General features: G+C 55.4%; 1 protein-coding gene across 3 annotated transcripts; it reads left to right on the forward strand.

Moving 5' to 3' along the window:
- The first annotated feature begins 35 nt into the window (after positions 1-35).
- On the forward strand, positions 36-9,149 carry LOC148397219 (G protein-coupled receptor 22-like). Of its 3 annotated transcripts, XM_088378282.1 has the most exons (6): positions 36-1,250; positions 4,137-4,895; positions 4,958-5,275; positions 5,963-6,424; positions 6,531-6,595; positions 6,994-9,149. In XM_088378282.1, exon 6 carries the CDS (start codon positions 6,998-7,000, stop codon positions 8,282-8,284), a length of 1,287 nt encoding a protein of 428 aa, XP_088234408.1. In that variant the 5' UTR covers positions 36-1,250; positions 4,137-4,895; positions 4,958-5,275; positions 5,963-6,424; positions 6,531-6,595; positions 6,994-6,997; the 3' UTR covers positions 8,285-9,149. The 3 variants fall into 3 exon arrangements, with proteins under 3 accessions (XP_088234408.1, XP_088234407.1, XP_088234409.1); XM_088378281.1 differs by lacking the exon at positions 36-1,250 and having other exon boundaries at positions 1,274-4,895; positions 5,963-6,595; XM_088378283.1 differs by lacking the exons at positions 36-1,250; positions 4,137-4,895; positions 4,958-5,275 and adding an exon at positions 5,295-5,659 and having other exon boundaries at positions 5,963-6,595.
- Positions 9,150-10,192: the final 1,043 nt, after the last annotated feature.

Raw genomic sequence — 10,192 nt, forward strand, 5'->3', positions numbered from 1 at the left:
ATGAATACGATTGAAGAGAGCGAACAGGAGGGTGGAAACGTGCCGGGTCCGCCAGGTTCCAAGCACTCAACTGCCGTTCCTGTTGCCACAGGCAGAGGGCGCAAGCAGCTGGACTCCCCTGCCACCTCCTAGCTTGGCGCGGCGCGTCATCCAAGCGAAACGACTGGACCGCATGAAGATCCGCGCCGTGCATCAATCGCTCGCCACTCCAACATTGCAAGGACAACCTGGCGCTTTGTGCGCGCCTCTTGAAATAGCATCAACCGCCCCGCATGTTGGCAGGCAGGCAGGCAGGCAGGCCTCTCAAGTCCAATGATAACGGAAGCACGGCGCTCCCGAATGAGACCGCTCGATGGACTATTTCGGGCGCTGCCTCTCAACGCAAAGGCCGGCTGATACTTTGCTCATTGCCGTTCCTAGATAAACCAGCAGTCATTCCCGCCTCGGGACAGTTTTGAAAGCCGTGAGGAATTCAGCCATGCGACCAACTCGGGCCCAGAAGCTCGATTTCGACTGTGAGGACCGTACGATCTCAGCTTGCACTTGCATTACTTGGAGGGTCTTTTGGCCGGATCCGGGCAATTGTTGCCTCCTTTCTCCAATGGTGGGCGGGTCGGGATTCCACCAGCGCGAGCGAGGTTAATTAGGCGGGCGGGCGGTTGGGCCGGCCGCATTTCCCCATTGTGTGCAACCGCGCTGCAAACTCCATTGTGCGTCTGCGCTGCTCTCCTCGTCATCAAACACGCAGACTGTTTCGGCCCAGTCAATGACGTTGGCATTTTGAAAATTCATTTATGGAACCGTGCGCCAACGCCGCGAGCGGGCGGGCGGGTTCCTCGACCTTTGCGCTCATTCAAATCCTTCAGACGTGATCGCTGCAGCGGATCGAGAGATCGATCGGTTCATCTGGCTATGATGCGGAAAATGTTTCATATAACATATAATATTACTAAATACTCGGAAATAATGATCATCCAACCTAACGAGGACAAGAGCAAACGGTCGGACGGATGGATGAATTGACGAATGGATGACGTGGAAGCCAAGTCAGGCACTGTGAACATTTGACGTGTTGTCGGTCCATCCGGCCGCTAGAGGGCGTAAGCTCATATTAGCTTACAATCACAGCCAGAGCAATTTTTAACAGGAAATGACACACCAGCCACTTTGCCTGCTCACCTGGCGCAGGCTTTCTCTTTTTTGGTATCCTCGTCACTTTTCCTCTTCCAGCCCTTTGAGTGTCCATACGAGTAAGTCGAGACATTTTCTATCTTTTGCAGACACTATATTATGGGGGAAATCTGAAACTAAATCTGCATTTGGCAAAACGAGTCAAGGAAGTTGCTTCCGGCCGGCACTGGTAGAGGGACAAACCTTAAATTAGGCCGCTGGGACAAAGTGCAGGTGGTCTTTTTTTTTTTTTTTTTTTTTTTTTTTTTGAATGCAAGACGTCCTCAATCGAACGGCGGCGAGGTCGGAGGATCCCTTTGCGAGCAAACGCGGCCCGGCAATCACGAAAATGGATTCGTCAAACAAGTGGGTGGATTTTTCTTTCCAAAAGTGGAGCTTGTTGAGTGCGTCTGGCCTCAGAATATCAGAAGATGACACAAACCCAAAGGCAACCGAATAACAAAAACGCTCGCACATGCAGTGCAAAAATAGAGGTGAGAAGTGCGACGCGACGCGCCGGGAGGGGGGGCTGCAGCCGCTAATTAGCAGCCGCTCATTAGCAGCCGGGCGGGCGCCTGAGGTGAGAGGACGCCCGGCAGCCGCGGCAGTCGCGGCAGCCAGGCAATTTCAAATTTCAGCACCACAGACTAAATTCTTGCAAAATCAGCCTTGAAAAAAAAACTAAAGTCATGTGCAGACGGTGGCAGCTAGCCAGGAATTGATCACAGGCCACCCACCCTATTGAATTGCGATCAGTAACTCGGTCCCCGCTCCTCATTTTCGGGAAGCGGCAAACGACACCGCCGTGGTCAGGTTACGGCAGGCGTGTTTGCCGCCTTTGTCCTGGCGGAGGGGAGAAGAGAGAAGAAGCCGTCCATCTTTTGGGCTTTGCACCAGATGCAAGTGAGGGACAAAGAGGTTAGCGTTTGTTTGTTGCCACCACGTCGGAGGAGTCCAACACTCGACATATTTCGATCCCATCTCATGGAAAGGTGAATTATTTTGATATCTGATGAAATGAGAGTTTGACTTTTGCAATTTAGTCCGAGCCACTTGCCATACTTTCTCTCCGGCAAGCTCAATCGCCTCCCCCGCATCGGGCGCATTTTCACGGCGCCGGCCGCTATCGTATAAGAAGAGGCCTCCGCTCGACGTTTGGAAAGAAACGGACCACCTGCTACAGATTGCCTGCCAAATCAAGTGCTGCATGGGGAATTTGTCTGCCTACGTGCTGTGAGGAACAGGGAGGGAGGTGGCTGGGAAGCGGCTCTACGTGGTGGCTTGGAAACCACGCTCAAATTTGCCTGCATAAACAAGCCGAGGTGGCAAATGCGCCGTCGTCGTCGTCATCTGCGTGTCGAGGCCTGCGTGCCGTGGTCGCGTGCCGCCGCGTGTCATCTGCCCGTGCCGTCGTCTTGTGGCCAAACTTGAAGAAAGTGTAGGAGTGACTTTTGCAGCCTCTCCAACATGACGCCTCGCCGTCGTGCCGACAGATGGCCCGATCTGGGGCGCTTTTTTTGCCGGTCCGCGCCACTCATCTCTGGCGCCCGCCGAGACTATTAGACTGCGTACTACGTTCGAGTATCGGGCTCGGCTTCTTTCCTCTTTGTTGTTTTTTTGCAAGGAGGCGCTAAAAGAGAGCTTGAAGACGACGCGTGCGGCCCGTCTGGCTCCCTGTCAATTTGCCACCAAAGAAAATTCAATCATCGTCGGGCCGAGGCTGAGAAATCACAGTGCCTTTGTGGCGTGGAACCAAAATGTAATCAGTTTGTTAAATGATGCGAACCGGCGCTCAGCAGCCCGTCCGTCCGAGTCGGGCCGCCTCGTCCTACGCACGCATCCACGCACGCACGCACGCACGCACGCACGCACGCACGCACGCATCTTGGCACAATTTCACTTCCACATCTGTGGTCTGCACGCATTGGGCGGACGTCTGCGTGTAACAAGCGTGACGCCATGGCTGATTAGCACGGAAGCGCTTTTGCACTCCTCCACTCAACCTGGTGTTGAATATCCACGGCTAGAGCAAGGTCAAAAAAGAAGCCGCCGCCGCCGCCACTTCGTCGCCAGCCGGCAAGGACCCTATTTTTCCCAGGTCCCGGATGAAAAGGCACCGTCTCAATGAACGGCTGGCTCTCTTTTGGGACGGGCACACCGCCAGCTTAGAACAGTAGCTTAGGCGCTAACGTAGCGAGCTGCGCGTTGTCCACGTGTTGTCAACGTCGTCATACGCGTCACGCTCCTCTGTTAGGCTTTCCTTCCACTCCAGAACCTGTGCCAAAGGTACACCTGCTCGCCTTCGTGAAGATGCGCAGACACCTGTCAGCGCAAAGGCGGCGGCGTCCCCTTAGCGCCGACGCAGCAAACGAATGGTGTCGAGGAGCCTCGCCTTTGGGCTTTAGAACCAAAAGAGCCGTGCCTCCAATCACGAGTCCTCTCGGCTCTTTTCAGCAGGGGACTCCAACGTGTCGCTCTCCGGGCCCAGAACATTGAGCCGGCGAGAGAGAGAGAGAGAGAAACGACCTTGACGCTGGCTGAAGCAAAACAGCTTAATTGGCTGCCCTCCCTCATTTGCCATGTTTGCAATGATGAAAGCGTTTGTCTAAGAAAAGCAGCTGCACATTTTCCAGGAAGCGCAATTCCCAAGGGGAAAGCAGACATCTAACGATGGCCGAGCGTGCTGCACGTGCGAGCGTCCTCGCCTCGCCGCACTATCGCGAGTGTCGCGTTCCCACGCCTCGCCTGACACCAATCACACAGGCAGATGTGGCGGCCGTGACAGGAAGTCGACCACTTCTGAGAACATATGAGGGGGGGTCCACTGTGCAGCAGCGGTGTGCTGAAGCACTCGCTGCCTTTCTCAACTCTAAAGTTTGTTTCATAACATTGGATGATTTTGGGCCAATCCAATCCCGGCCTCTTTTTGTCAAATAACGCCTCTTTTGTGCCTCTTGTGTTCAAAGAACGTACCCAGGCCAGGCTGTTTTCAGGCCTGTCGAGGCCTACCGATGCAGGGAGACTACCAAACGGCAGATTCCAAGGGAGAGGGGATGAAAATGGAGAGCCTCGTGAAAGGGACGCACGGCGTCGGCCGATTTTCCCATCAAAGGGGAGTTGTCACGTCTCGTCCCCAACTGTGTCTAACTATGTGTCTGTTGTCTTGGTTTCTGTCTGTGTGCTCGCCCCTCCCCTCCTGTGTGCCCATGATCAGTGTGATTATTCCCACCTGCCTCTCGTTACCTGTCATGTATATAAGTCCTGTCTGCCCCTCACTCCCTGTCGGATCATTCTTATGTGTCAACGTCATGATGTCTTTTTGGTTCCAGTTGCTGTCATTGGTAATGTCACCCGGTCATTTTGTTTCACGTCTTTTTCGGTCAGTCTTGTTGTTAGGTTTTGTTAATGAGTCATGTCGGTTGCCGAGTCTGTTAGTTTGCCTTTTTGAGTTCACCAATAAACCCTGGTCCAAGCTGCACTTGGTCGTCCTGCTCCATGCTCCACCCGACCGTGACAGGAGTGCGGGGAGGACAAAGAGAAAAGGGGTCGGGGATTGAACCCTGGGGGACAGCCAATGATCCAGATGAATTTAGATTGTTGAGAATGGCATTCGCGAGAATGAAAATTGCAAAAAGCCAAAGCGTTTTTCGGATGAGTGAAAGCCAGCTCTCTTTTGCAGGCTATTGTGAAGAAGAGGCAGGCCGTGCATCCATTCTCATCCACGCGTGAGTATTTGGACTCGGCTCCGTGCATGCCGTCAGCGGCTCGGACACCTGTTTTTGCTCAGGTCCCGCTACACGAAAAGGAAAGAGGTCCAGTGGGGGAAGCGCAAGGGGTTAAAGCCATTACGGCGGACCAATCGGGAAGGGGGGTGCACTGCAAACCTCCGCAGTAAAAGAGAGAGACTGAGCAGGAGCGCGAGGAAGGGAGGGAGGGAAGGAGAGAGGTGGAGATAGCGGGAGCGCCATGCCGATCTAGAGAGGATGAGGAGTATTGACACACTCGGGCGCCTGGATGGATGAGCAGAGGAGAAAGGCACCACGGAGCGTCTCCTGAACTGCTGCTGGCTTACTGCGGCCGACCTCCATCGCGTTTACTCGCCACGGTGAGCTCTTCCACGTTTGTTTGGAACCCACGAGTCATTCGCGTCTCGGAACGACGTCAAAAGTGGGCCGGCGCGCAGGGCAGCGCAGCGCTGCGCCTTTGCGTATTTCACCTCGCGTAACTTCTCGAGTGCGTCAATGTAATCTGGAGAGCGGCGGATTTCACAGCAAGCCTTGTATATGTGTGGAGAAAATGAATTGAGTTGCTCAATGAAGAAGTGATCGGCGGTCCGGATTGCGGGTTCCCGACCGCTGGCTGTGCTGTCTGCCCCGAAGTCAGCCCAGCGTGACATCGCTCGCATGCCCAGCTCGTCTGTCAGCAGTGGTTGTCGTACGCGCCGCGCCGCGTCCGCGTGACAAGTTTCCCGAGGAATCGCGCTGCCCCCGTAAGGCTCTTGGCCATACCAACCACCCAAGCCTGCATGGCTGGCTGGCTGACTGGCCGACATCACGACAAACCGCGCAGTGTGACACATCTGCGCATGATTTGTGCGGCAAAAATAAGACGGCGGCGCAATTACGTTAGCATGCATGAAAGAGTGCGGGAGGAAGACGGCGGGCGAGACGTCGTCAGAGCCTCGCCTCAATTCTTGTGTATTTCTTTCTAGCAACACATTACATCCCCCGCTCGCACCTCCGCCTCCTAGCTCCTCGCTGATCCATTGACGCTGCCTTTCTCTCCCCTTCAGGTCGCCCGGCTCAAGACGCAGGATTGAAGGACGGAGAGGAAAATGCCCTTGGCTCTGAACTTCCCTCCGACCGATCCCTCCGCCCTCAGCCGCCGCCCCCGCAGATCCTAAATTTTGCTATCGCCAATGTCACGCGGCGCCGAGCGGAGCCTCCGCTAATCTACTCCGCTCGCTCGCGCACTCTGCCGTCGTTGAGGGGAGGGAGCGAGGGAGGTAAGATCGCGAGCATGCTGAGGGGCCGCCGGCAGACCTGCCTCGCGCCGCGCCGCGCTGCATGCGCCAGTCCGGCACCACTGGAGTCCAGCGTGCGGATTGGAGTGGCGGCCTGCCCGCCCGCCCGCTCGCTCCCTTAGTGCTCCCGAGCACCGATTCCGGAGGCTGACTGACGGACGGACGGACGGACCCAATCTCGGAATGCGAGCTCCCAACATGAGCCGGGCGGCTGACAAGCGAAGTAAAAAGGTGAGGCGCTTCTGAGCGCACACTGTCGGCCGCTCAGAAAGGACTTGCGCTTCAGCAAAAGCTCCGGAAGGAAAAGGAAAAATTTTGTTTGGACGTGATGCTGAAGCCGACAGCTCCCGCTCCTGATTCCACCGGCCCGCTGCTCAGATAGTGCTGGAGGCAGGCACAAGGGTAAATGTTTTGCCATTTTTCCGTGTCAAAATACCTTTCGTCTCATCTTGACTTTCATTCCACTCATCTCCAGCAGAGCTAAGCTGTGGTGGCCTCGAGTCGAGTGTTGCATGGCGTTGTGTTCTTATGACTTGACAGCATGACACGCGTCCGGCCGAGATCCGGGGCATGCGCGCGCGCCAAGCATTTTTCTACTTGTACCCTTCTCGCATGGGCAGCACGCACCGCTGAGCTGGTCATATCATTCATTTCCTCAAGCTCAAGGACGTGTTGAGGGGGGCTACGTGCTAACGCGGCGCGCGCACGCGCGCTGACTTACTTTTGCCACTTTGAACGAGGCGCGACGCAAGTGTTCGCCAATGCACCATCCGTCTGTGCTTTGTCGTTCACTGTGACAGGAGAATGCATATCATCCCCTGGCCCAAGGAAGAAAGCACCATGAGCAGCAACGTGACCGTCACGGACGACGGCGAGCCCCTGGGCCGCAGCGCCAGCCCGCCGCCCCCCGGGCCCGACGGCTTCCCCGGGGGCTTCCGGGCGTCCGTCGCCTCTTTCCTGGCGCTGGAGATGCTGCTGGGCCTGAGCTCCAACCTGACGGTGCTGGCCCTCTACTGCGCCAAGTCCAACCTGATCAGCTCGGTCAGCAACATGGTGACCGTCAACCTCCACGTGGTGGATGCGCTGGTGTGCCTCTGCTGCATCCCCCTCACGGCGGCGGCGGTCCTGCTCTCGGTGGAGGCCGACGCCGGCCTGCTGTGCCGCTTCCACGAGGCCTGCGTGTCCTTCGCCAGCGTGGCCACGGCCGCCAACGTGCTGGCCATCACGCTGGACCGCTACGACATCTCGGTCAAGCCGGCCAACCGCGTGCTGACCGTGCGCCGGGCCCTGGCGCTCATGGCCGCCGTTTGGCTGCTGTCCTTTGTCAGCTTCCTGGTTCCCTTTGCGGAGGCGGCCTTCTTTCGACTCCACCGGGAGGCGTCTTCCGAGACCCGACTGGGCCTCTACTACCACCTGTTGGCTCAGATTCCCATTTTCTTCTTCACCGCCGTGGTCATGCTCATCACCTACTGGAAAATCCTGCAGGCGCTCAACATTCGCATCGGCACGCGGTTCCACTCCTCGCAGAAGAAGAAGGCCCGGCGGCCAAAGGAGCGTCCCTCCGTGACGCCGCAGCGGGAGGCCCCCGCCGCCGTCGACGCCTCCCAGAGCAGCGGCGGTGGCGGCGCGCTGGGCATGCGCACGTCCGTCTCGGTCATCATCGCCTTGCGCAGGGCGGTCAAGCGCCACCGCGAGAGACGGGAGCGGCAGAAGCGGGTCTTCAGGATGTCCCTGCTGATCGTGTCCACCTTCCTGCTGTGCTGGACGCCCATCACGGTGCTCAACACGCTCATCCTCAGCCTGGGCCCCAGCGAGCTGACGGTCAAGTTGCGACTGGGCTTCTTGGTCATGGCGTACGGGACCACCGTTTTTCACCCCCTGCTCTACGCCTTCACCAGGCAGAAGTTCCAGAAGGTCCTGAAGAGCAAGATGAAGAAGAGGGTGGTGTCCATCATCGAGGCTGACCCCACCCCCAACAACGCCGTCATCCACAATTCCTGGATCGATCCCAAGCGGAACAAGAAGGTGACCTTCCAGGATAAGGACGCCCGGCAGAAACGTCTGCCTCCGGAGGACATGGAGTCCAAATGACGCCCACCCTGGTCATCCCGAGCCCCGGCGCCCTTTGTAAATATCGCGCGGAAGGATCCATCATCGAGGAGCGCCGACAGCTGCGGCTCTCCGCTGTTGCTACCCTTGGTATTGCATGGCTTTTTGGAACTTCCAGCGCATACGTGATACATGGCGAAGCTAGCCAAGGAAGTAGGAAGCGTTTGCCCCCTCCTCCCATGTACTACATTTCTTCCAATTATAAATGGGCTCTCTACTCACCTAAAGCGGGAGGACGTTTGCTGCCAGGCCTCGACAAAGATGAAAAAGCTCCAGGTCTGACCGTTGGCTAATAGCCAATGGAAACGCAGGGTTGAGCGTAGGCCGTCTCGGCTCTGTCAGCCCTCGGATCCAAGGGCCGGAGACCACGCGCTCTTGCGTACGTGCACACGGAAGGCCGAACGTGGCGGATGAGCTCATTCCATCTTGCCAGATGGCTTTCAGTGAGCGGCGGGGTCTGCAGCATCAAGCGCTCGCAGATTCGCTGCGCGTGTGCGCTGCTGCATTCCTTTTTAGTCAGCTGGTTCAGAGCGAGGCCCTCGGCACCCGCCGCACGCCACTCGACATACAGCAACGCGGTCGATAACGGCGACGGCTTCGCAGTGAACCTCACTTTCATCACTTGAGTAAGGTCAACTTTGCTCCAGAGACAGGATGATTAGAAGCCAAAACACTGCCATGGACTTTACTATTCCATTCTTGTTCCATATCTGGCCCGAAGGATTGTTCCGCCTCGGAAGCTCCTATTAGCCTCGAGCCGACGCACGTGTCGCTGTAGACTGACGTGATCCAAAGACATTTGAGGCCCACGCTAAAATCCTCAAGAAAAATAAAAGCGTGATTTCAAGCGTTTAGCCTTTTTTACAATTGGAAGGCAATTCCCAGGTGCGTTCAAAACAAACACACTTGCATCAAACTAGAATGGAGAACCTGCATGCTCTGCCCCGTGTCCCGCTGAACCAATGACCAGTCTGTCTTGTGTTGCCATGACAACCACTAGTGTGTGTGTGTGTGTGTGGGGGGGGGGGGGGCAATAAGAGTATTTGATTTTATTGATCTATCTTGAAGAATTTTGCCTGCAGTCCGCACCCCTGGCCATTTCTAGAGGTCTCACACCATGCACTTGCTCTGTGACACCGTAGTTGGCGGTTTGCCAGGCAGTTGTCTTACCTCTCCTGTTTGTAGCACAATTATTCATTAGCGCCCGTGCAGCTCGCTGGAAATCAATGCCAGTTTTAGGCTGGACTAATATTCAGAACCACATTCAAGCGAGGTTTGCGGTCCAAGCAGTAAACCGGATTCAGTCCCCGTGAGCCTCTGAGAACGGTGGCCTATGAGGGACAAACGGCGGTTGAACTTTGGAAGCAGAGGTGGCCGTGAAAGACACATGGGGTCATTTTGTTAGCGTTGATTTTTAGTCTGTGACAGAAAATATTTGAAGCGCATCAATTTGCCTACGTGAAATAGGAGCACCACCGCCACCTGCTGGAGTGGGTGTGATTGTGCAATTACAGATTGCTCTGCTATGACAAAAAACAAACGTGTTCTTGGGGTGACACACGTCCCCATAAGGAATTCTGAGCCACTACTTGAGAAGGACGTGTCCATTATTTGCCAGTTCAATTATTTTTAGAGCATTTTCCGAGCAACACAGTCGCTGTTAAAACACATGAAGAAACAGAGATTGGCCGTGTTATTGGTAAAAGAGAAACAGCAGGTGAAACCATTTCATAACAATGAAAATGATAATAATAATAATAAATATAATAATAATAATATAATAATAATAATTATTATTATTATTATTATTATTGTTATTATTATTGAATGACTAAACGGCAACATCTCAACCTGTGTTGAAAGCGGTAGCTTCGGCAGTATTGCTTGGCG

The sequence above is a fragment of the Syngnathus floridae genome, chromosome 6 (assembly GCF_059516105.1).
Source record: "Syngnathus floridae isolate MCC-2025c chromosome 6, RoL_Sflo_1.0, whole genome shotgun sequence".
NCBI lineage: Eukaryota > Metazoa > Chordata > Actinopteri > Syngnathiformes > Syngnathidae > Syngnathus > Syngnathus floridae.

Excerpts from the sequence above, each read along its gene's own strand:
- LOC148397219 (XM_088378282.1), top strand. The coding sequence starts at position 6,998 with ATGCATATCATCCCCTGGCCCAAGGAAGAAAGCACCATGAGCAGCAAC.